The 26958-nt window shown below is 44.1% G+C and overlaps 1 protein-coding gene across 2 annotated transcripts in view; it reads left to right on the top strand.

Annotated features, from left to right (window-relative positions):
- Window positions 1–26958, top strand: part of OSBPL3 (oxysterol binding protein like 3) — a 125611-nt gene that overhangs the window by 50929 nt on the left and 47724 nt on the right. For both annotated transcript variants that reach the window (XM_026649410.1, XM_026649412.1), the window contains exons 3-11: window positions 9075–9191; window positions 9356–9409; window positions 9613–9726; window positions 10912–11082; window positions 19224–19350; window positions 20094–20197; window positions 21043–21135; window positions 21909–22062; window positions 26094–26224. In XM_026649410.1, coding sequence (XP_026505195.1) covers window positions 9075–9191; window positions 9356–9409; window positions 9613–9726; window positions 10912–11082; window positions 19224–19350; window positions 20094–20197; window positions 21043–21135; window positions 21909–22062; window positions 26094–26224 — 1065 coding nt within the window. The remainder of the gene's footprint in view (window positions 1–9074; window positions 9192–9355; window positions 9410–9612; window positions 9727–10911; window positions 11083–19223; window positions 19351–20093; window positions 20198–21042; window positions 21136–21908; window positions 22063–26093; window positions 26225–26958) is intronic.

The following is a 26958-nucleotide window of genomic DNA, read 5'->3' on the forward strand; positions in this document are numbered from 1 at the left end:
GCCCTGCAATCATCACAACACTCTAAGTGAATATTATCCCAATTTCACATATGGGGAAACTGGAGCATGAGAGTTGAGTGACTTGCCCAAAACCTCAGAGAAAATTAATGTCAGAGTCAGAAACAGAATTCAGCAGTGTGTTTTTGCTATAATTGGTAGAACATGTGACCATTAAAGCATGCTTCCAACCTGAGGTATGGAAGAGGAATGCTGAAAGCTGGGGCCAATACTGTGTTTATACAGTTGAGATGAGAATGTTTGTTTCTTAACACATGCTCTTCAGAAATACATTTCTATCAACTGTGGGTGGCAGTGAAATCTTTTCTGAAGGATTTTTTTTTTTTAAATGTGGATTTGTAATTACTTATTGCCAGATATTTTTAATATAATTTCTCTCCCCTTTTTTGGGGGGGGGGCAAATATAATAACTTTGTAGACTTGACACTTAGAGTGCAAGCTCTACTCAACTGCCAGATACAAGCAGGAGATCAGGAGGCCTTCTCCCAGTACAGTCTATTCCTGTCAAAAATGCAGTACTTTGAATTGAATTGGTGGATTTTCAGCATCAATTGTCAGAGTTCCCGGAAGTGAGCTTGTCTTGCCTCCTACGTTACTGGTGCTCATTGTTTAACTCCACAATGATGTTGGTGTGCCATAAATGACTGATTCTATACTAGACTGTACAAATCAAGATCTGTTTTGTGGAATATTTTAAATATTTTTTTGATTATACACAAACATTGCCTTTCCCGTTTGGATATTTTCCTGCTAATAACCAATAAGTGTGAAATACAAGAAATATAAAATTGGGGCTGACATCTGCTTTGACTAAGAAAGATGGCTTGATCACGTCTAACTTTTAAAAGTTAATATGTTAAGTATGACTGTCAAGTGTTCATGAAATTCAAAAAATAATGCAATGTTATGGAAAATATTTCTTTTCTTTCTGTTGCTTATGGGAAAAGACAGACACTTTGGACCAAATAGTGCAGTATTCTACACATTGTAGAGCAACTGAGAAGGGGGAGGTATGCTGCTAGATGACTTGCTGTTCATGTTTAAATAGAAATGTGTTCTGTTCTCTAACTGTTTTGGTGCTAGTGAAGAGAGAGTAATCGCTATAGAGCTCAATTTAAATGGGTTCTGAGCAGGGCCGTAGCAACAAAGAATGTGGCCCCCTCCGAACATATGTCCGGGCAGGGCCCCTTACAATGCAGAAACTGGAATGCAGTATTTATTTTACCACTTTTAGGGGCCCCCTTCCTTGCGGGGCCCCCTCCGGTCGGAGGGTATGGAGGGCGCTCGCTACGCCTCTGGTTCTGAGGTTGATTCTCCCAGAGAGAGGGAGAGAGCCCAGAAAAGAAAAGGAGTTATGAGTCTTCACAAAATCTGCTCATTCACCCTTTAACGTGATGCTGATGATAGCCACGCTGAAAGTTATTTGGTGGGTTTTTTGGTAACTTGTGGGGGAGTAGAAATGTATGAGGCTGGATTATTTGGGGAGTTTCCCATGAATGGTACTGTCAATTGGATTTGACAGAAAACACATCACATTGCTAACTAATTGCCCTCTTCTCCCCAAACCCTTCTAACTGGTGAATAATTGCTGCATTCCCATCCCTGCCACTGTCCAGACATCAGTTAGACATTCCCCTCCTACCCCATCTCTAGAGATAACACCAGTCCTTAAATGAAAGAGGCTGGTTATTTTTACTAGGCATTTAGGTTTCTTCTCCATCACTGATGCAATTTTGCTTAAATTACAGCATTTACATTGGTTGTTTTTTGTAAAACAATTTTTTTTAAACAAGGTATTTTTATGAAACTATAGGAACTAAAACTGAAAGAAAAGATCCAGCAGAGCCCCAGAGGGACAAATAGAGTACACTCCACTGTTTTTATTAGAAGGAGCCCCAAAACTATAGCTTACAATTTCAGATCCTCTGTGGGGAGGTGAAGAATATTGTTTCTAATCATCTGGTATTCTCCTCTTCTTCTATTCCAGTGAGGAATTTATTCCCACTTCTCCCCGTACACCCATGTGCCCCTTCCTGATCCGCTTCAGTCAGAACTGTTCTCTTTATTGTCTGCTATATCAAGACAGTTTTGGCCAGCCACCTCTTTCCCCTTTGCCTCAGAGTCTCTGGAGCTGATCTCACAGGACATTCCATTAATCAGATTAAGTGGAAAGAAACTGTTACAAAGCACAGGGGAGAAAGGAATCTTGGCAGACATTTTGTGGAGTAGTGGGGTACGTGTTACCAGTTTCTCAAACTCAGGCAAGCAGGGAGTGCTACTGCAAGTGCACTCAGGCCCCAGAGAAAGGAAAATTGTTTGGGAGTGTGGATATTGTGCCACTGGTGGAATAAGGGCACCTCCTGGGATCAGAGTATTTTAGTCTGATGTGGTGTGACTGCTCCTCCCCACAGAGCAGCATATGGCACTGACGACACTTATGTAAAGATCCCCGTGATGCAGGCCAGAGACTGTTATGGCTTGAGAGGTTGGTTCAAGTGGGGTTGTGGAACTTTCGTTCTAGGACACCCTTCCTTCCCTCGCTAATCCTAGAGCCCTGTTTCTGGCAGCCTGAATACATTTGCAGCATTACCCTCAAAACACTGACAATTAATCCCTTCCCAGGAAATGGGACTGACCTTCACCTTTAAGGCTCAGTAGTTGGTGTGAAGTGATTTCCATTTCCACACCTTCCCCCGGTAACGCAATATAACATGTGCCACTAGGCCATAATTTTAAATATTTGTGAGGGAGGAAAAAACATCATTATCTTTTTAAAGTTTAAAATTGACACGTTCAAAATGAATAGTGTGGATGGGAAAGCAATAAATAAACTTGTGAAATAAGCAGATACAGTAAGGAAAGGCACTGAGAGAGCTATATTAAAAAAAAAAAAAAAAAATCTTGTACTAAAAAGAAAATTCAGTAACTTTTTGCCAAATTTATGAACCATAACATGCTTTAGTTGCTGCTGAAGCAAAACCTTATCCTCCACGAAGCCACTTTCTATTTTTGGCACTTTAAAACATGCAGTACATCTGACTGCAGTTTATACTAGAAGAAAGTCTGGCACTGTCATCAGCTATATTCAAGCATCTGTCTGAGAGCCATTCAAACTCGTTACTTCATTCTTTTTTCCCAGAAACAAAATCTAGTCTTGAGGAGTTTCTGGTGCGCTGTGTTGTAGAAAATCAGGGGGCTTTTATCTGATTAGTTAATTTAATGCCAGGTTAACAGTCCTTGAGACCAAAGTCCTTCATACCTGTTCCATGGCTCACCCAGACTGCAGCAGTGCAAATTTCCTATGCTGGCCTGCCTCAGTCCTTGGCCTTTGTCACTGCTATCAGAGGTGATGGTTTTGCTCATTCTGTGTTGATGCTGATCCACAAGGAAGTCAATTTTTGTTCTAACTGTAGTCGCTTTCTGCAGCAGCATTGCACTTTTGCACCCCACCAGTTTGGACACGGATTGTGCTGCTGCTATTGACTTTTTTTAATGTAATTGAGCTTCTTCAAACTTAACCTTAGTTTTGAGTAGGGTTACCATATTTCCACAATCAAAAAAGAGGACACTGGGGGGGGGGGAAGCCCTGCCCTAGCCCCGCCCCATCCACTCCCTCCCACTTCCTACCCCCTGACTGCCCCCCTCAGAACCCCAACCCCCCCTGCTTCTTGTCCCCTGACTGCCCCCTGCTGAGAACCCCCCTAGGACACTACCTGTCCCCTGACTGCCCCGACCCTTATCCACTCGCATGGGTGGCAGGGTTGTAGAAATTTTGCTGGTGCCCAGAACCCCTCCCCCACCTGCCTAAGGCTCTGGGAGGGGGGTTGGGTGGGGGGAGGAGGTCTGGGGTGCAGGTCCTGGGCTGGGGATTAGGATGCAGGAGGGGTGCAGGGTGCAGGTTCTGGGATAGAGTTTGGGTGCTGGGTGCAGGCTCCGGGCTGGGGCAGGGGGTGGGTGTGCAGGAGGGGGTGAGGGGTGCAGGCTCTGGGATGGAGTTTGGGGGTGGGAGGCAGTGCAAAGGGAGGGGATGCAGGCTTTGGGAGGGAGTTTGAGGGCAGGAGGGGGTGTGTGGGAAGGGGGGAGGGAGTTTGGGGATAGGAGGGGATGCAGGGGTGAGGGCTGTGGGTCTGAGGATGAGGGGTTCATGATGCAGGAGGGGGCTCAGGGATGGAGCAGAGGATTAGGGTGTGGGGGGATGAGGGCTGGGGCTGAGGGGTTTGGGGCGTTGGAGAGGCTCAGGGCTAGGATGGAAGGGCAGGGTAAGGGCAGCCTGTCTTCCCATTAGTGGATGGGGGTACTAGGACCCGGGGGCAGCAGACAGCAGTTGCTGCTGGCTCTGGCAGTACAAGCAGGGAAGGGAGAGGCAGGCAGGGAGGGAGGGGGGGCCCGCGGAGGGTGGTTGGCAGGTGGAGGCCGGGGATCCATCCAACACTCTCCCGCTCCCTGACTGCCCCCCCCCCCCCGGACTCCCCTTACCATTCTGGCTCCACGTGTTTGCAAAACACGCTGCCCGGTGGGTCGGTTTGTGTGTTACACAGGGCTGCAGACAGAGGGAGGGGGAGCAGGGGAGGGCTCTGGCTGCTGGAGGCCAATGGGAGTGGGTCAGTCGGCCCAGCCGCCCAATCAGCAGCCGCACTCTGCATGGAAAGGAGGCAGGGAGGTGAGGGAGAGAAAACCCCCGGACATTTTAACCTTGTTACCAGTTCCTCCCGGACGGCTATTTAGAGACGCAAAAGCTGGACATGTCCGGGGAAATACGGACGGATGGTAACCCTAGTTTTGAGTCCCCAGCAGGGGTAAGAATCAGCAAGAGAACATGCTATAAATGCTGCCTGCAACTATGAAGAAATCTTATGCTCCCCCTCTACTATTTCAGACAGACAGAAGCCAGACTGATTTATTTGCCTTCGTCTTAAGATCATTGGCTGAGCAGACCTGTCTAGCTGCAGTAGTTCCTTCTAGCAGCATACAACCACAGATCCTTTTTTCTTTTCTTTCTTCTTGAGATCAGACAAGCTGTGGATAAATTGCAGGCCACATCAGGTCCATTCTGTTCAGCATGGTGTGCTCTTTAAGGGGCATAAGATTCAGATCAAAGGAAAATTGCATCTTCCAAAAGAAAAGGAGAGACAAAGGAAATCAAGGGTTCATCTGGGAGTTTTGATTCCTGGACCTTCTACATGTCTGAGGTCTTGCACAGTTGCTCAAGTGTTGATTATTACTGCAGGACAAGAACCTGCTAGTGCCTGTGTGATCGCCCACCTCTCTCACCCTAACCATTTGGGGACTATAAAAGCTGCCCTTTCCTATTGCCATATATCTCTAGGGTGACCATATTTCCCTATGATGAATACAGGACACCTGTAAAATTACTTCTATTCAAGTGAGTTCAATGGCAATCGTACAAACATTCAAATTAACATTAAGTTGACTGAACCCCTCTTAAAAAGAAATACTGTGTAGTTGGCTTTTTTTATTTACCTTTTTATCTTTAAGGCTTTAGGTTCACATGGGGAGGGATGGCACACACACCCCTACATGCCTCCCCCCATGCATGCACACGGGGAGGGGTGACACACACATACTCCTGCTGTGTGAGAGAGGTGGAGGGGAGTGACCAACCAACCCGACCCTCCCTGCCCAGTGCTTCTGCCTTCCATGCCTGGCTGGGCCCCCGGGACAGAGCCACCTCTTCTGATACCTGGCACCACGTCTTCCTGAGGTAACACGTGGGGGGCACGCAGGATCATATGCCCCCCCCCTCTGATTTCTGCCAGAGTTCCGCCAGAATGTGGTCAGCAGCAGCTTTTCGGCACTGTGCGAAGGGACGGGAGCTGCTTCCAGCCGCAGGGGAGGAGAAGGGTCGGAGGGAGGGATGACCTGGCCTGTGTCTTTGCAGAGCTCATCTCTCCCCCACCCCACCATTCCCATGTTGCTGGAAGCAGCTTGTCCCTTCCTGCCTGCACAGTGTTGAAAGGCAGCTAACTCCTCCAGAAGGTTGCTGGCCACCAACGTAACCCAGCCGTCTCCTGGCTACAGTGTGGGCAGGAAGGGATTAACCCCTAAGGATGCATTGTGCACCAGGGTCCAGGGATCCTGACTGCAGAGTCTTCAGCGAACCCAGCCTAGGGTGACCAGATAGCAAGTGTAAAAAATTGGGATGGGGGTGCGGAGTAATAGGCCTCTATATAAGAAAAAAGCCACAATTATCAGGACTGTCCCTATAAAATCGGGATATCTAGTCACCCTAACCCAGCCAGAGAGGTGGCTCAGCAGGGGAGGGTGCCTAGGGGATGGAGCAGCCCTGTGCTTCATAGGGACAGGACCTGGCAGTGGGGGGGACGGCTGGGGGGTGAAGAGGGTGCTAAGCCCCTGCCTTGGGAGCTGCTGTGGAGCCTGCAGGTTCGGAGTGTGAACAGGCTGGAAATCGCTCCCCGCCCCCCACCACACCAGAGCTTAGTTGAGGGGTGGAGAGGCTTCTCTGTACCAGCGCTATGCGGGGCTTTGGCACATGCAGGGCTTGGCTCCTCCTGGTCAGTGCCCCAGGTCAGAAGGTCTTGGGCTTTCCCGGGGCACCGACCCAGCCAAAGGCAGTGGGGGAAGGAAGGAGCCTGCCGGCCAGGCTGTTAGTAAGCTGAGCGCTCTGACCAGGGACTGGTTCTCTGCACAGCGCTGGGAGCGAGACGCATCCTACTGGGAGTGGGATATGGAGGAGCAGCAGGGCTGGAGGTAAAGCAGGGAGAGAACAGCAAGAGGAGGAGCATGTAAAGGGTCGATGGGTGAGCAGCAGAGGCAACACATAACCAGCTGGCGCCGGCCCACACTCACCAGCCACTGCAGCACGCAGCCAGTGCCAGCCAGAAATGGGATGGGGGCAGGGCCCTGCTGGCTGAGAGCCAGCACGCAGTGGAGGCTGCGCTGACAGACTGGCAGGGGGACCAGCTGGCCCCGCGTGCTGCATCTTCACCCCACCACCAGCCTTACACACCCACCCCCATTGTCGGCCACTGGACCCCCCCACCCCCGCCACTCACCCCTGGTGGGCGGGTGGCTGGCGAGCAGGGATCTGGCCAGCAGCAGGACCCACTAGTACTGAAGGGAGGGGAGGGGAGGGGGGGACAGAAAATACAGAACAATTTGTTTTTAAGAAAAAGTCAGGACATCTGCAGAAGGGCTTAAATACGGGACTGTCCCTTTAAAAACTGGACATCCAGTCACCCCACATATCTCTGAAAGTTCAAACAAGAAGTCTTGTGACCTTAAAAGCATTTTCTTGCATTTGTCAATCCAGATTCCTATTGGAGCTGATGCCAGTTCCAACTGTTGTTCAAATTTGGAGAAATATGAGATCTGAGAAGACCCCTCTCCTGATCTCAGCTTTTCAAACAATCACCCTGAGCCCAAAGAGCATGCCAAGAAGTGTATGGTGTCCCTCAAGGCATTTACTTGAGCTATTGCAAACAAGTTTACGCCTCCAAATTGATGCAGCTTGATGACCCTTCTTTCTATTGTTTCCTTATCACCTCATGTGCCCTCATCTGATATGACCCTCTCATCACCTGTGGACTCCACTTCTTTGTAACCTTCCCCCTATACAAGTGTCCTGATTCCCTTCCTAGCCCTTTGAATGTGCTCAGATGTTTTCCAACCTGGAAATTGGATAGTGTTTTGAGGAAAAGATCAGGCATGAGCTCTATTATGCTCTGATCCTTTTCAATATGTTCTTGTTGGTTGAGAGGAGTGCAGATTTAACTATGAATAACTAATTTGAAATTATAAGGTTCAGCTTCTCTCCCACCCATCCCAAGTCAAGGTGTTTGTGGTTTGCTAAAGAGCTTAAGTGAACATGCTTGGTTTGTTTTCTTCTATGATCATTAGATCAGTAGAAAGTACTCTAAACCACCTACACTTGGGAAATTATTTGCCTTCCAAAAGATTGAAGACCTATCTATCAGATCTATTCTCTGCTTATGCTTAACAAAAATGCACGAACCCAGATGATCAAGGACTTCCCCACACTTGTCAAAAAAACAAACAATCTGTAGTGCATTAAGAAGGCTTCATGTTCATTAGTAATAGTTATCGGATTTATTCTTTTTCATTATAGGTTGCTATTCAGTATGTTTGGGCTAAAGCAGTGGGTGACAGTTGCCATGTATAATGCTTGCTTGAGAATTTTTTTTCTCTGATGGGAGTAATCTAATTGATGGGGAAGCCAATAAAACTCTTAAGCGACTGGCTCATTCCAAGAATAAAAATCTGAAAATGTACTTGATATTTCTAGTCTTTTAGCTACATTGGTAGGCTCTCCAGCCAAGGAAAACTTCAGTTAAATCCAGCAGCTTTTCTCTAGGTTTTTTTCTTGAGCACCAAATCTGAAAGCAACCTTTGTCAAGCCAAACTTGGTGGAAAATTCCTCCTTAACAGGAAAGTTTATCCACACACTAAACCTTTTGCTACAGTTAGTATAATTGTGACATTTTAATGTATTCCCATTATTTAACTAATGTAAATTGAAAATCACTGATTTCCTGTTCAAAACAGCACTTGCTGTCAACTACTGCACTTGCACTCTTGTCGCGTGCAGTGTTTCAGTTAACTACACTATATAACTGTATGCTTTTTGCCCAGTTACATGGTCTTATGTCCAGCTACTGTGCAAAACAGTGACCTAGTCAGATTACAATGATGAAGCTAGAATGAAATTAAATGATTGAACAGTGTGCTGAAGAACATGCCAGAAATCTAGGTTTTTATGGTCTGCTTTACAAGCAATGATGCACTAATGAGATCTTTTTCAGTAGGAGTTGTTTTTGCCCATATTGATATAAAGGTTTTATACTAAACTGTGGCATACCCTATGGCTATGTACTATATGTAAATAATCCTGGTAAGCACATACATTCAATGAGACATGGTGTCAGGAAAAATTGCATTTCATTTACTTTGTGTTGTCTCAGTCTGAGACTCTGGTCTCCCTGGGTTTTATTCAGAGAAATGTTTTAATTCTGTTCCTTTAAAAAAAAAAATCAGGTTTGGATTTTGTGTTTTAATAGGACAGCTGGGAAGTTGTAGAAGGACTGCGAGGAGTCATGAATTATACCCAGGAACCACAGAAACAGGAAGGCTACCTGCTGAAAAAGAGGAAATGGCCGCTGAAAGGCTGGCACAAGGTAGGAAAGAAGTGTGTATCTTAGGGTTAGTTGCTGATTAAACTTAACTCACTTGGTGTGTTGTCCTTGTTGAAAAGTTAACTGCAGAAGATGCCTTTTTAGTGGAATATATTGTATCATTTCCTGCTCTCCTATAAAAGGTTTCTTTGCATTTCTGATTACAGAGATATTTCTTCTTGGACAGAGGAATTTTGAAGTATGCCAAGTGTCAAGCTGATGTAAGTTTTCTCTCTCTCTCGATATTGTGGTATTTCATATGAATACCAGGACTTGGGTCATGTTGTGAAGAGGAAAGATAGATTTTGAATTTCTAACCTACAAGATTAATTAAAAATGTTGGTCCTGCCAACCAATGCATCTCTTCTCCTACCCTGCCTCAGGCATTAATGCTAATTTTTCTATGTCAAATCTTTTTTTGCAGGTAGAGAGAGAGAAGCTGCATGGCTGCATTGATGTTGGACTTTCAGTGATGTCTGTAAAGAAATCAACAAAATGTATAGATTTGGATACCGAAGAATACATATACCATCTAAAGGTAATTCTTCAAGGCAATCTTATTCTGTATCTTACCAATTAAATTGTAAAAATATTAAAACGTTGTGATGTACCTTGTGGGTGGGGGTGGGGGTGGGGGTTGTTGGCCTCTTAAAGGGTGCTGGAAATGTTGGTTAACTTGAAGGAAAAACATTTTAAATTCTGTAGCAGTTGTCAAGTGTGGGCAAAAGTTATAGTTTGCTGAGAAGCAAATGATGTCCTTTATTTTACTGTAGTTTGGTTTCTGGACTTCGTAATTTCTGTACAATCTTTCTCTAACTTTAAATTTTGTCAAACATAAAGTCTCATAGTTGGCAGCAATTTTTTATACTTAAATTTAGTTACTACTTTTTGTGAGACGAATGTGGGGAGAAAAAATGGACCAGAGTAATTACATGCTACTGTTGTGCCCTCTTGCATCTTTTCCATTATGTGAGCGTACTTGCACTTATCTAATCTATTAATAGAACATAATTAAGAAGGAATGTATTTATTTTATCTGTGGACTATATTCTGTACTTTTAAAGTTGTAAGTTTATCTATTGATCTAATGGTCTAAATTGACTTAAAATATATAGCTAGTGTTTTTTAAATGTAAAAAAACCACCAAACCTGTATTTAACTAAGATTAAAAGTCTTTTGAATCTTAAAAGCAAATAAGTTTGGAAGTAAAACTGAAAACATATATATACAACTATGGCATGTATGAAGATTTAATGCTGCCATGCTTCTGTGGGTCTAAGTTGAGCCTGTCCTCTGGACGACAGACTTACAAGACTTGTATTTAAGTTCACAATATTAGGCCCTATTTAGTAAGGTACCCCTTTTTTAGGATAGCACTTAAGTGTTTGCTTAAGTCCTATTGAAGTCAATGAGACTTAAGCATGTGCACCAGTGTTGCCCTGAATAGGGATGGACTCAAACATTTGTTTGTGCTTTCCTGAATTGGGGCCTTAGATAAACTTCAGTTAGCATAGTTTTCGTCTTAAGCTGCTCCATGAATTTTTTTCTGTGTTGTATTCAGGCAAGTGAACAGTATTATTTAACAGGCACACTTTATTGATGCTCTGTCAAGAATTCAGAACCCCTTGTGGCCACCTTGTAAGAAATAGGAAAAAATAAGATCTAGTTTTGTCTAGTAATTTAAGGTTGACTCCCTGTCATATACCTTAACTATTTTCTGTAGGTGAAATCTCAGGAACTGTTTGACGAATGGGTAGCAAAACTGCGGCACCACAGAATGTATCGTCAAAATGAAATTGCCATGTTTCCACATGATATCAATAATCATTTCTTCCCAGCGTCCTCTACCGCAGACTCTGTACCCGGTGTGTTCGACTCTGTCTCAAGTAGAAAGGTAATGATGAGGTTTCATCAAGGATTAATGTAGCTTGATTTCTCTATCAGTTTGTGTAAAGACCGTAATTAAGTTTTTGGTTGGGTAACGGTTTGGTGTAAGATGTAAACAGTAAAATGGTCTAATGCAGGCAGTCTCAACCTTTTTCTTTCTGAGGCCCCCTCCCCCCCCCCCAAACATGCTATAAAAACTCCACAGACCACCTGTCCCACAACAACTGGTTTTCTGCATATAAAAGCCAGGACCGGTGTTACGGGGTAGCAAGCAGGGCAATTGCCTGGGGCTCCCATGCCACAAGGGCCCCTGCGAAGCTAAGTTGCTCAGGCTTTGGCTTCAGCCCCAGGTGGCAGGGCTCAGGGCCCCAGGCTTCAGCCCCATGTGGTGGGGCTTTGGCTTTCTGCCGTGGGCACCAGTGAGTCTAACAGTGGCCATGCATGGTGGACCCCCTGGAACCTGCTCATGGCCCCCCCAGGGGGCCCGGGACCCCTGGTTGAGAACCACTGCTCTAGAATACTCTAAAGTTATCCTGTTTTTTTTAAATATCATTGTTTAAAGTTTTATTAAAATATAATTTTCGTTTGCTTCATTTAAACGGTAACAAGGCCAGTATTGGAAAAGTTATAATCTGTTAATGGTTGCATAATAAATATCTTTGGTACACATGAGTTTTGCTGTCAGAATGGGAAAAGTAACTAGATTTTTACTTTAAATTTAAGCTTTGTCCATTCATGCTACAGGGGTGAAAATTTGTGGGTTTAACATTAAAACTTAGATACTTCATGAAATTATTTGCTATAAGAACTACAAAACATTAGCAATCCAATATTATGATAAGTATTTAGGCTTCCTTTAAAAATGTGCAGTGATGATAAAACTGTAAATCATAAATTTGCCAATGTGTTTAATTGACACACAATTTTCTCCGAGATGAGTTGTCCACAGAGATTCTAGTGTTAGCATGTATGCACCGCATGTGCACGAGATTGGATTCTTTTGGCCAGCAGTGGCTATTGGGGCCATGCCTGCACCGTAGATATCCTTGTGCTAACCGCCCCATATGTGCACACTCCTCAGGGAATAAAGGGCAGAATGGGTCCCTCGGTTCCTTCGTACCACCTGTGGCAGCAAGTCAAAAGTCCTGCAGTGTTTGCCTGCTTTTCTGTATACTGTGCTAGTGTTAATTAGCTAGTACTCTAACTAGTAAATAATTAGTGAGTTATTGCCCATTTTTTTAAAAAACAAATATCAGTTTAGGCTAGACGCACTCATCCTACCAATATAGCAGAAACTTTAAGACCTGTCAATGCTGGGCACTTCTGGTGCCTACTCTGCATAGGATATGGACATGAACAGTGTTTTGGGGAGTATGTCACTCTTTCTCTAGCTACACCCGGAAAACTAGAGAAGCCCATCTAAAGCTGTTCCACCTTGAGAGCTCGATCTACTCCGCCTGGGACACTGAAGGAAGGTCGGAAATGGACCAACGTAATCTGGGCAGCCTCTTTCTATTAGTGCACTGGTGGGCCAAGATTCTAATCTGCACTCCCGGACCACTTCTTCTAAGAGGCTTCGCCTGCTATTCCAGCGTTGACAACTTCTGATGGGCAGAAAAGAGCACCACTGCAGGTCGCCTTCTCCCAGGCCTAGCAAGCAGAGACATAAGCCATCAAACTTCTGGCTTGGCTTGGCTTGGTTTAAGCTTAAATTTAGGCTCAATCTCCTAAGGGCCAAAAGCATAACCAGGCCTCTTGAAGTACCCTAGTACCAATTACCAAGACCACATCAGCAGTACTCCCAGACCGTATGGACCTCTCTCTCTACCAGTTCTTCGGCATCAATCTCAACACTGGGTACCTTGGTATCCAGAGTCTTGGCACAGAATATCTCGGTACCCAGAGTCCTGGTACTTATTATCTCCATACCAGTCATCTCAAAACAGTGTTCCCCAGTACTAGCTATCTTGTTACCCAAAGCATACACTGTACCCAAGTGACTTAACTGTGAGCCCAGTACCCGAGTCACCCCTCCTTAAAAGATTGAAGGTGGTGATTTTCAGTCCACCAGCTTCTGAGTTATCAGTTCATCATGTTAAGAAAGTATTTCCAGTGGGGTGGGCAGCCATACTCTAGAAAGGCTGCATCTTCTATGGTGTCAAGTATCAGGGGATAGCCGTGTTAGTCTGTATCTACAAAAACATCAAGGAGTCTGGTGGCACCTTAAAGACTAACAGATTTATTTGGGCATAAGCTTTCGTGGGTAAAAACCTCACTTCTTCAGATGGGTTTGCTTGCAGTGGCCACTGTCCAGGAAACACAAAAACAGGGACCTCCCAAATGAATACCCTGAGAGAAGACCCCAAAGAAATTGGACCTCTTAAGGTGTCAGTATATGCATCAGTCAGCATCCAGATGCATATAACTAATTATCAGGCCCTCCTCTCCAAGTATGGGATAAGTTGTCTAGCTTGTAGATAAGCTTCCAAAAGCACATCAAGAGAAGATGAAGGTCCTTTTGCTGGAGGACCAATTGACAGACTGTGCTGAACACATTTGACATATGTAATATGGCCACATTGGTGACCATGAGTAGGTCTTCCTGGCTCTAGACTGTACGGATCCCCTGGAAGGTCTAAACAACAATCAAGGACCTTCCATTGGCGGGCAGTGAACCTCTTAATTCTAGGATGGATAAGACCCTCCGTTCCTTGAGACTTGAGGGCAACTCTGTGTTCTTGAGACTGGAACACAGCAGCCCAAAGAAGGAAGCAAACATGTCAACAATCGTCCTTCAAGCAGTACTTCTCTGCCTAGTACTGTTGTCAGCCCCAGAGGACGTCAGAGACACAAGAAAGATGTAGCTGAAGCAGGAGAAGTAGAAGAAGTTCCACTAGAGATGACCCTCTGCCCCTCTCTCTGCTGTTGAACACGCTGTGGTGTCCACCAGGCAGCAGGTCTGATGCCAATGTCAAGAGCCCAACAGAATCATCTGGAATCTTTGCCAAAGGGGGGTAAAAAAGGAAATCGCATCTTATTTTTGTGAAGCCTGGACTGGGATCACCTTGGGCTGGTGGCTCCTAGAGATTGCAAAAAAGGGATCTTCTTTCCAGTTCCAAACCCTTCCTACCCCTTGCCCCCCACCCCATCAATTTTCAGGGACCTGACTCGCAAGATACTGTTAAAGCAAGAAGTGGACTGCCTTCTACAACTGGGAGCAGTGAAGGAGGTGCCTTCAGGGGGTCTATTTCTATTATTTTTTCATCCCAAAGAAGAAAGGAGGTGTCTCAGACCTTTAATGTCTGAACAAAGTAATTTTGTTTCAAGTTCAGGACGGTGACTTCCCTCATCAGAGCCTCAAGATTGGTTTGCAGCTCTTGACCAGCAAGACACTTCATCATCCAGCCCACAGGTAATGGCTCAGAATCTTGGTAGGAACACAATAGAGGGTCCTGCTCTTTGGTCTTTCCACAACACCAAGGGCATTCTCCAAATGCTTGGCAGTTGTGGCTGCTCCTCTAAGGAGATAAGGAATCCAGGTTTGCCCACATCTTAATAACTGCCTGATCCAAGAAAGATCACACCAACAGGTGACCAACTTGAATCCAAGTAACCTTAAAGCTATTTGCCTTACTGTGCCTCAAAGTCAACAGAGAAATCCACACTGACTCAGACTCCAAGCGTAGCATTCATAGGAGCAGTGTTAGATTCCAGGTCAATGAGCTTACCTTCCCAGCTTCAAGCTCTCTCAAGAGCATCCGTGAGAACTTACCTGAGATTTATGGCCTCATGAACCTAAATGATATAGTTTGCCAGACTTCACCTCCACTCCATACAAGGGTGGCTGAAATCAATGTATCTACAGCAGGCATCACATAGACATAATGGTCATGGTCCCACAAGAAGCCCTCTTCTCATTAAACTGGTGGAAAGACCCTCTTCATGTGTGCAACCCCTTTGCATCTCTACCTACTGAGACTGGGGGGATGGACACCTCCACTCATGGATGGGGAGCTTATCTAGATCACCTTCAAATTCAGGACCTATGGTCCCCCTCAGAAGCTCATCTCCACATAAAATGTTTTAAAGCTCACAGCCATCTACCTGGCATTCAAAGCATTCCTGTCTCTTCTCCAGAGTTCCACAATCTAACTCCTGAAAGATAATACCACAACTACACATTATGATTAGGGCCCTACCAAATTCACAGCCATGAAAATCATGTCAGACCGTGAAATCTGGTCTTTCTTGTGCTTTTTCGCTATACTACCCAGATTTCTTGGGGGAGACCAGTGTTTCTCAAACTGGGGATCCTTGACCCAAAATGGAGTTGCAGTGGGGTTGCAAAGCTATTTTGGGGGGCTGCAATATTGCCACCCTTACTTCTGGGCTGCCTTCAGAACTGGGCAGCCGGAGAACAGTGGCTGTTGGCCAGACACCCCGCTCTGAAGGCAGCACCCTGCCAGCAGCAGTACAGAAGTAAGGGTGGCAATACCATACCATGTCACCCTTACTCTTGCACTGCTGCCTTCAGAGCTGGGTGGCTAGAGAGTGGCAGATGTTGACTGAGGGCCCAGCTCTGCAGGCAGCAATGCAGAAGTAAGGGTGGCAACACCATACCAGGCCATCCTTACTTCTGCACTGCTGCTGGCAGCAGCTCTGACTTCAGAGCTGGGCTCCTGGCCAGCAGTAGCTGCTTGCCAGCTGCCTAGCTCTGAAGGAAGCGCCGCCACCACCACCAGCAGCGCAGAAGTAAGAATAGCAGTACTGCAATCCCCCCTACAATAACCTTGCAACCCCCCCCCCCAACTCCTTTTTGGGTCAGGACCCCTACAATTACAACACCATGAAATTTCAGATTTAAATAGCTGGAATCATGAAATTTATGATTTTTAAAATCCTATGACTATGAAATTGACCAAAATGGACCGTGAATTTGGTAGGGCCCTACTTATGACAACAGACAAGAGGAAGCAAGAATGTCTTTGCTCTGTCAGGAGGGCATGCAGCTCTGGAGTTGGTGCATTTTGAATCAAATCACACCGCTGGCTGTGTACCTTCCCAGCCTTCAGAAGAGCTTGGCAGATCAACTCAGCAGACAGGTCTCAGACAACTAGTGGTACAGTACATCTCTCATAAGTGGGGATTCCTAGAAGTAGATGTTTGCCACAGACCATGACAAGTGCCAACCATTCTGTTTCAGAGCAGGGGCTTCCGCTTAAGTGCCCATGATAGATGCTCCCCCCCCCCCCCATCCCTGGACACCGGGACCGATCTATGCTCTTCTGCTGATCCCCATGGTATGGAGGATTCTTAGGAACTGAGGCAAAAGGCAGGACTGAGGACTAGGATAGCCCCAGCATGAGCCGGCAGTTCTGGTATTTTGGATCTGATGAATCTCTCAACATAGCCACCAAGCACATGACTTGCTGTGACTGACATGGTCTCACAGAACAATAGTCAGATCCTGCATCCAGACCCAACCTCCTTACATCTGGCAGCCTAGAAAGAAGCTGTCCAGCTGGAGTTCAGAACAATCTGCTGCACAATAGAAAAGCCTCCACTGGACTGATTTAAAGCAAAGTGTAGGAAGTATTCCAGTTGGACATTTCAGCACCAGCTTTCTCCCCTGACAACACCCATTTCAGCAATATCGGACTATTTACTAGCCCTGAAACAATCTTGACTTTCTATCAGCTACATGCAGTAGCAATCGCTGCACTTACATTCCTATTTAGGGTCATATTGTATTTTCCCACTCTACAGTGGTCAGGTTCCTTAAGAACCCTCATTCATGTATTTCTCCCAGTTCAGGAGCTTCCCTCCCCCTTGGGACCTCAATATACTATTAGCAGGGTTGTTGGATTCTCCCCTCCCCTTCCCCGTTGAGCCAAAGCTATTTCAGAAGTCTGGGTGAACCTATTCATTCATCTCCCAGTATTCTTCCCCAGGCCTCGCTCGACCTCTGTGGAAGCAAAACTTCACCCACTTGATGGAGTAAGGGCACTGTTTCTTTACAATGATGGGACAAAGCCATACAATGATACAGAAACATACCTAGACTGTTTGTAGCCTTTGCAGGGACAGGGCCGGCTCTACCATTTTTGCCGCCCCAAGCCAAAAAAAAAAGGTGCCCGAACTGCCGAAGCGCAAAAAAAAAAAAAAGCGGCCCGGACTGTGCCGCCCCATGAATGGACGGAATGCCGCCCCTTAGCATGTGCCGCCCCAGGCACGTGCTTCCTCCGCTGGTGCCTGGAGCCGGCCCTGTGCAGGGAGGGTCCTTTCAGGCTAGGTAAGTGGGTGTGTTATGAGTTAGCCAGGCTAGAGCCAACCCCCTAAGCACATTAGAGCTCATTTCACTAGAGCTCATGCAGCCTCTGCTGCTTGTTTGAAGAGTATCCCTATTTCTGAAATCTGTAAGGCAGCTACAGGGAACTCAGTCCACACCTTTACAAGATGCTGTTCTTTTGTAGCGGTGTCAAGATCAAATTCCTGCTTTGGTAGGGCTATCCTGCGATCACTTGTTTAAGTAGGACTCCTACTACCCACCTCCGAGCAGAGATAACCGCTTGCTATGGGCGATCACTCGAAAGAATGGTTACTTACCTTACAGTACCTGTGGGTCTTTGAGATGTGTTATCTGTGTGGATTCCACGAACTGCCCTCCTTCCCCACTGCTACAGAAACCTACTCCTCTGGGATTCTGTATTGGCAAAGAAACTGAGGATCCACTCCACCCTTTATGCACGCGGGTGGGGAAAATCTAAGGATATCTAGAGCACAGAGGCTCCTCCAACAGGCACTCTCCCTGAAAGAATCCGATCACATGCATACCAAGAGTGGAACCTGCGTGGCTAACACAACTTGAAGAACCAGAGGTACAGTAACGTAACTTGTTTATTTTTAATATGAAATACTTTAGTGTACTTCCAATTTATTAACCCAGTTTTGAAGTCAGTGGAGGTATGCCAATTTACACCAGCTGAAGATTTGGCCCATGATCAATGTTCTATGTTACACATTTTAATAGCTTGTAGAATGTTTGCATTCTAAGGATTAACGTTCTTTTTGTGAGTCAGTGTGTCCAGCTAGATTGAGCTATAAAAGCGCTTGCTTCCTTCCCTGCCTCCTTTTGGCAACTTCCCCCCCCCATTTGTATATGAATTGTAGAGCAAAAGTAAGTTTCACGTTACTAATTTTGGAGAAGTAAATGTGGAATATGTGTACAAAGTTGTTCTAAATTGTACATCTTTATAAACTCCATCTGTACATTCCAAAAGGTGGATAACATGTTGTTTACTACATATGGCTGGCTACAGCTTTCTGCAGTGATTTAAAGAACTAGAGCAGCTCTATACATGAATTAATGATAAAGTTACTAATTGATATTTACTGTCTTGGTTCTGACTAAACAAGTTGTATTTAATACACTTATTCTAATGCCAGTATATAAAATCAATAGTATCAATAGATATAGTGTTCAGTTTTCTTCCCACCCCCATAAGTAAAAAGGACTAAAGAAAGGGAACAAGCTTATTAATATAAAGGCATGGAAGAGACTTTCATATGAAGATAGATGTAAGGCTTGTATTGCTTAGTTTAAGTTCCTCTGTAGTTATTCTAGATAGGATAAGAGTAGGAATACTCATAGGAATATGAACATTAGTCAGGTCTTCAGATAACATCTGGTGAAACTTGCCCCCCTTTCTTTAAAATCTTCCTAACATTTAAACTATTCGTGGTTTGTTACTTGTTTTGTTGAGTCGGAAATGGAGAGAACATTAAAGGCAGATGATGTGTTATTCAATTTACTACTCTGACATAACTGGTTTAAAGTGTTAAACCTTTTTAAATCTACTTTTCAGCAAACCTAGTTCTTGTTGATTTTCTTCTGTATTTGGCTTTCTGTTGCTGGTAGCTGCTAGTCAGCTCACTCCCTTATTCAGATTTTCACATGTCCATTAGGGGTGGTATTAAATAAAAAAATGTGCATTTCTTTGTTGGCTCATATATTTGTGACACCTTTGGTGCATGTAATCTTCACCAATGTCTGAACCCGGTCCTCTGCATCTGGATGCCATAATGTATCTTCACCACAATAATAGATTGCCTTTGTATTAATAATTCATTTCTGTTTCTTTGGAACAGGCAGGCAGCATGACAAAACAGAATTCATTGCGAATTGGAAGTAGCTTACAGTTTTCCTGTCCAAGTAGTGAGTCCAGGATTCCCCCTTGGCTACAGTCTTCGGAGGATATGGAAAAATGCTCAAAAGGTAATGTTATCTGAAGGAACTGTAAACTATTAGGTTATTTCAGATTTCCTGAATGTAACTGGAATTGACTGACTGTGTAAGGGCTGTCCTCATATAGTGTTTACCTCTGAAAATGGTGGTGGTAGCTTTTTTTCTTTTTTTTTTTTTTAAGTGAATTATGTCCACATTTTATAGGGATAGTAATTTTCGAGTACCTCCATTTTTGGGTGGCCAACATGAGACCTCTTAAAGGGGCCTGACTTTTTCAGAAAGTTTTGGGCACCAATTTTCTGATGACCAGGCTTTGAGGTGTCTCAAACTAGGCACCCAGAAATTGAAGCATCCAAAATTCCTAGCCATTTTTGAAAATTTGGGCCTTAGTGAACATCACAAGTGCCAGACATATTTACAGTCCAAGAGCTTGAGGTTCTTTTGAAGTTATTTCTCTATAGAACAAAAATACATGAAAAGCAGCAGTTTAAGCTTGCCCCATCAATATGCCTCTATCCTGACCTAGAAGGACCCACCTCTAGGGGTGAGAAGATAGTACCGTCTCCAAGCCTGTGACATCATTGCCCTCTCCACTAAGGGGGCTGACTAATGCCAAACTGTGGTAACAGTCTTTGTGCTGCTGACACCAATCCGCTACAAACTAGACTGCAAAAACAAGTGAATCAAAGTAAGACTTTAACTGCATGTAAAAAATTACTTCCCGTGTCTCCATTTCTTGGGAGCAACTGAAAATATTCTCTCTTTCAAAACAGATCTCTCGTATTGTCACACATATTTAATGGAAATGAGCCAGCTGTTACAGAGCATGGAAGTTCTCCATAGGACATGTTCAGCACCTGCTATAAATGCCATGCAGGTCAGTTGTGAAAATTATTACTATATATACTCGATCATAAGCCTGTTCGTTTATAAGTCGACCCACCCCCCCCAACATGGATAAGTAAAAATGGAAAATTTTTATGACCTGTTCATAAGCTGACCCTATAATTCAGGGGTCAGCAAACTTTGGCTCCTGATGGGCCGGGACAGCAACTGGTGGAGAAATTTTTTGGGGAGGAGAAGCTGGGGGTCAGGGGAGTAACCCCTGTGACCACCCCCCACATGACCCCACCCCTAGCGTGGGATCCCCACACTCTCCCCATCCCATCCCTTCCCACCTTATCTGGGGAGGGCCAGGGGAGGATGTCTCTGGCCTGGCTGGAGCTGCTCCGGCAGCGCGGCCGCAGCCTGCTCGGGCGGGTCAGACCAGGTGGCGCAGCCGCAGCACGTTCCAGTGGGCTGGGCTGGGCTGGGCGGCACGGCTACAGCATGCTCCAGCAGGCTGGGCGGAGCGGCCCCAGCCTGCTCTGGGGGGCGGGGCCAAGTGGCCCTGCAGCTGCTTCGGAGGCTAGGGGGAGAGCAGTGTAGCCAAAAGCAGAGAGAGACTGGCTCTGCCTCTTCCCTTCTGGCTCTGCTGGCTGTGCTGCCTCTCCTTGCTCCCTCTGCTGGGGGAAGGGGCTGTGTCCCACCTCTCCCTCTCTATACCCGTTGGTAAGCTGACCCCCCTTCTCTGGTGCTTCCCTTTTTTACTAAAAAATTTGGCTTATGTACGAGTATATACTGTACTTCATGGAAGTGGGAGGGGTGTCAAGATGTTGATTCTTCTTAGCAGTATTGTTTTATGACACCTACCGTTACTCTTGTTCCCTGTGTTGTTAAAAGTGTGGATCTTTTGAAAGTCCAAAAAAGGAAAAAAGAACTCACAGGAGGTGGCGGTCTAGAGTTATTGGGAAAGACGCTAAAGGAATGTTGCAGGTAACTGGAACAGTCTTTTTCCTGCCCCATCCCAACTTTCTCAAAATATTAACTTGCTTATTGATCTTTTCTTGCTCTAGCACTTTTAGAAGGATTCCAATTTCCTTAAATCAGGTAATATGTGAGATTGGATTTCACAGTCCCCTGGGACTCAAAATAGTCATTGAGCAAAATCCTGACGACTTTGACATCCATAGCAAAATTCCCATTGATTTCAAAGTGGCCAAGATTTCACACATGGTCTCAACTGAGCCTCCATTTCTGGGTCCAGAAGCCATTGCAAATCTTACAGTACTATTTAACTGTCTGTTTACCTAATGGCTTCCACAAATCATGTTGTTGGGGAGTTATAAGTTTAAACCATGGTACAACAAAATTCTCTACAACACTCCCCAGACCAAAAATAATGTTTCCACTAAATTTTTGCCAAATCTCCAAGTTTGAAACGTTTGAGCATGGTCTCTCCTATTCTTTGGTTTGCCAAATGTATTCACCCAGATCACTTGGATCGATCGGTCTTCAGCTGTCACTAAGACTGCGCCAATCACAACACGTCTGCCATTCTTCTCGCACTCTTGCCTTCCTTCTCCACATTCGTCCGAGACGTTTAACAATGTCATCTTCCCATCTTCTTGGAGGCATGCAAAAAAACATTTCTGATCAACAGCTGTTCCTCCCATGCTGTTGTCTAAGGCTTGATTTATATTGTCTGCAATGTAAATGTAAAACTTTGACTTGTCATATTTTACCAACTGTAAATATCCTCCTTGTAGGTACCTACAGTATTCTCTGCCCCCATGCGACTGCATGCTTCCAATCCTAATTTATCTACAATAGATTTTGGGGAAGAGAAAAATTACTCTGATGGCTCTGAAACATCAGAATTTTCTAAAATGCAAGAAGACTTGTGTCACATTGCGCATAAAGGTGAGTGAGATTCTGTGCGTTTCTTATATGGCTATGTGAAGTGTCAGCTAAAATAATAGTGTGATATCTGAGGCTGGCTTATGTAAAAATTCTTAATTCTTGATAACTTTGCATCTCATCCCCCTGCTTCCCAAGATGTGATGGGCACTGAAATCCGGTGGGCTCAGATCATTAAAATAGTAGTTTAACTATCAAATTATTTTCTTTTCTTCAAAACTTCAGATTTGGAACCAGAGTACAGTCTCAGCTCTGTCCAAGTCCAGAAAATGTTATGGTTTCACATAATTAGAGCCCTGTGCAATGCAAAATGTGTATCCACATCTGATCCGCAATCCGTGGATATAAAGCGTATATCTGCAGATTTGCAGGGCTTGACACGTAATACGTAAATTGAAACTCATTTTATGTATACTTTTTTAAAAAGTTGATTCCTTTTAAATTGACTTCGATTTTCCTTTAGCTGCTTTTCAGTTCATAATACACTCCAAGTGGTGTCTTTTCAAGGGCAGATCCCCATCAAACCCAGTGACCTCAGAGTAATAAGCCTGTCTAAATGGAATTGTTGGAATTTTCACTTCCTGTTGAATGATGGTGGCCTCCCTTTTCCCCCAATTTTATGTGTAATCGCTCCACATTCTGTTATCCTGGGAAGAAGCAGTTGTCCTAAAATCAGTTTCTATAAATGCAGCAGTATATTGTACCTGTGTGTATGAGCAAGAGAGTGCCAACTTGCTCACTCCCTTGTGTGTGTGTTTTCTCTCACTCGCGTGTGCACACAGTATGCATTCAGGATGATTCTCAGTATTTCAGAGCTAACATTTGTTTGTGATGCAAGGGTTGCTATGGTAGTAACCTATTTTTAGTGAATACAGAAGAGTAAAATTTCATGGTAAGCAACCAGAGGGCTAGCTCAAGCTGTCACTGAACAGCCTTCTCTGCAAAAACTCTTTTCCATAGCTATACTTTGCTAACATGAAATTGTCTGTCTGTCACCCCTAGCAGTATCTTTTTATTTGGCGGGGGGTGGTAAGGAGAGTCCTTGTAAGTATCTGGCAGGTTTTTATGAACAGGAAATTAAATGACTTTTTTTTGAAGCATTCCACCATTAATAAGGACATCTCACAGAAAACCCACTTTTCCCTGGCTATGCAGCAATGTTATCATAAACATTCCTCATTTGTTTTTCCCCTGTGGTGGAGCTATGTTTTAGATACTGTACTTACATAAGTGAACTCTCTCACCATTGAGCTTTGCAAAATCAAATGTGGGCAAAATTAGTTGTTGTTTTTTTAAAAAATGCATTAGCACCAAATAAGATGTTTTAAGAATCTTCTTCCTTGAGATAATCGTGGCAGGAAATATTGCCCTCTTAGAAATAAAAATATGCATCATGGCTATAGGCTTTATGCTAGAAACCCAAGTGCAAGACCTGTCTTTTTGCTGGGGTGATTGTTGGCTCAGTGTCATTTAATGCCCTTTTATGAAGGGTATGTAACATTTTTGTTAATGCTGCTTTATTTCACACTGCCTCATCTATACTTCTGAAATAGGAAAATAATGTTTTGAATGGAGGAGAGGATTTTTAACATCAAACAGCACCATCTTAGGCACACTGCGCATACGCTAAGAAGATTGCTCTGGTATATCTCACGAGGGTTGGAAATCCGATTTTGCACAGTGCTGTTAGAACACTACATTCCATTTCTTTCCATGTGATAAGTTATTCCTCTGTTCTTAGTTACCACTGTAAAATTACGAGTGGTATTTCATAAATGGCTTCCATAGGCTTTGCACTGCATATGACACAAAAAGTAATTAGAATTATGACTAGGGTATCTTCTCTAAGTCATAACTATAGGCAAAGATTTTCAAGTTAGGCACCTAAAACCACTAGTCCCTTTTGTAAATCTTGAGTGCAAGTCTCTTGGACCCAGTACCTGAGTCTGATCCCTTGATTTTAACTCAAAAGACTCACTGACAGCATAGACAGAGCTGGCTTTACAGCACTGTAGGTTTCCTCCCAGTAGGGGCTGAGCCTACAGCATTCCGTTTTGATGGTCACTGGGAATTGTGAACGTTCATCCCGTTTTATGATCAAGCCCTTTTAGCGCTTTTTTTTTCCACTGCAGCGTAAACCTGGGCTCTTACTCGTGTGTTGCCCCAACATCTCTCCCATCCACACCTACAAACCTCTGATCTGAGTTGGTGTTTTACACCCCAGCTAACTGGTCCATCCAGTGGTATAGGCCTGGGTTAAGCTTTCTCTTGGGATGGTAACCTGTCCATTTTTCAGTGAGGACACAGGCTAAGCCAGTCAGGGACTGATTTTTCTCCAATCCCTCCCACCGTTTCTCTTTTCTCCCCTCCCTCCCCCGCCGCATATGCCCAGAAGGACAGACAAGTTCTCCCCTGATTCACTGAGCAGTTTAACATACTGCAGTGCTCAGAACCGTGTGCCCAGAAATCTTAGTGATACATACAGATGAGTGCAGCACCAGTCTTGACTCAGTAACTTAAGTACAACTTTGCAATGTGACCACTCTCACCTGAGCTAGGCTGACGCGGGTGCCGATTGCCCAAGCTAACTCTGCAGTGATGATGTACCCTTGGTAGAGCTAGTTGCTTTCCTCTCCATTTACCTTTTCAGTTGGCTCTGTCATCCTCACTTCTCTCAAATCTTAGGCCCCCACCTCCTCTGTGAGCATGTGAATGCAGTGTTGCCAACTCTCACAGTTTTGTTGCAAGTCTCATGATATTTGGTCCTACCATAAATCCCCAGTTCCTGGAGTCAAATGAATGCTGTAATTCTCATGCAGTGTTTTTAACACGTTTCTAGCCAACATGGTTGAAAAGAAGCTTGAAAAAAATTAACCCGTGTACCCTCAAAAACCAGAAGGCAAATAAAAGGATTCCAAAATGTATTATTACTTGAAGTCTTGTGCTTGTTAAGCTGATCCCATGAAATTTTGGGGCCTGCTCATGATTTGTGAACACTTGAGGTTAGCAATACAGAGGTAGGAATGGAAATAGAAGTGTGAAGTTTGCATAGCATGCAAGTTACCTACTAAACAAATTCAATATCTTGTTGTTTGGTCCATTTAGTTCTTGTAACTTAAATTGAAATATCCCCACACCAATAAATACAGCATGGCTCAACACCACAGAGCCCTGTTCATGAACAAACTATTAGCCTGTCCACAGTTGGATTGCTTATCCTGTGAATCAGTTAACCCAGGTTAGCGTGTCTCCTTCATTTTTCACTGGAAATGTTACTTATTCAAGGAACGTAGGATAGATCCTCAAGTGTTTGGAGACTAAATCCATACTGAGGAAGGGAAGCAAGTTAATGTAGTACATGAAGTTATAACGCTACCATTTATAATAAAGAATCATAATACTTTGACTCTGAAAATACAGGAGCACAGAGCATTTGTCATCTAATAAATACTTAATTTGCAATATTGTGGAAATTGCAGATCCTTCAATATTAGGCTTCTACCCAGGCAATTTTGCCAGCTAGCCAGCTAGCTGATGGCGGGAACCCCGGCCATCCCAGGCAGCTGACGGCCAGGGCTCCCATTATCAACCCCATGCAATGACTGTAATATAGTTGCAGCAAAATGTCTGGTTATCAAAAAAATTAGCAGGCATAACATAACATTTGAGGGTTTATATTGTTCCAGCAAATTTTTTTCTTTTAATAATAATAATAATAAAAAAAAGTATTTTCTGGCTTTTCCAAATTACCACAATTAATAAAGGTCCATTATTACTTTACTTTTTCTATGTCTTGTCTGTAACTCAGCAGCAATTATTTGACAATCATCCAATTCAAGTAGGGCCTTAATAATAAGCATTTTTCCTAGTAAAAAAACAGGTCTTAACCTTGGGTAACCTTGCCTATCTTTAGTGCTCTGTCCCCACAAGTCTTGTTTGTCACTGTATATTAAGCTGCCTTGAAATGTTTCACAACTTGCTATACAACTGGTGGCATTTTTCTAACTGTCTGCTTTTAAAAAAAATTATTTTAGCTTACTTCACCTTAAAGTCAGCTTTTAGTACAATCTCGGTTGAAAGAGAGAAACTGAAGCAGCTGCTGGAACATGATGCAGCCTCATCTCCATCTGCACAAATAGCTGGGTTGAAGAATGCCTTATCATCCGTAAGTAATATGTTGAGTTCAGTGAAATTCAGAGGGATTGGTTATAACCGTTCATAAGATCTCTCATTCTTCAGTATCTTGGGTTATATTTGTATCTAATTAATACTAAAGCAAACAAACTATGTATTTTGGTGTTTCATATAATCCACTTATTCCAAACCTTGGAGGTGTGGATGTGCCCGCAAATCAACAGAACATTACTGTGAAGAGTTAATCTATCAATCATGTATTTTATTAAGTATTGGAAATATTCTGTTGAATCAGAGCTGCTGTTTGACAGTGATCCAGAGTTACTGTTTTCTCTAATTTGGTGCTTCATATTATACTAGCAATATAAATGGTTGTTGGAAACTGCATAACCCAATTGGTCATAGCTGTGAAATTATTCATAATCCTAGCTGTGAAATTATAAAGCCATGTGGCATTATAAACAGAACAGTCAGAGAGCAGACTCTAGTTTTAAAATTTCTATTTTATTTTTACCACCAACGTGTGGGGAGGTTTGTATTACAGCAGTCAGGCATTGCACAACATGCTTTGGCCTAAATTCATTTCTTGGGCGGCTGAAGACTTTGGCTGCCCCTGCTAAACGAATTGAAATGCAACTAAAAAACAGTAGTTCTGCTTTCTCTAATGCTTTTTTATAATTCAGCATTGATCAACTTTCTTTGCTGGACTCGGGTGAAGAAAAGACTGCTATAAAATACAATTCCTGGACTGGCACCAGCCTAGTC

Source organism: Terrapene carolina, unplaced genomic scaffold (genome assembly GCF_002925995.2).
Source record: "Terrapene carolina triunguis isolate 2854851 unplaced genomic scaffold, T_m_triunguis-2.0 Scaffold84, whole genome shotgun sequence".
Classification (NCBI taxonomy): Eukaryota; Metazoa; Chordata; order Testudines; family Emydidae; genus Terrapene; species Terrapene triunguis.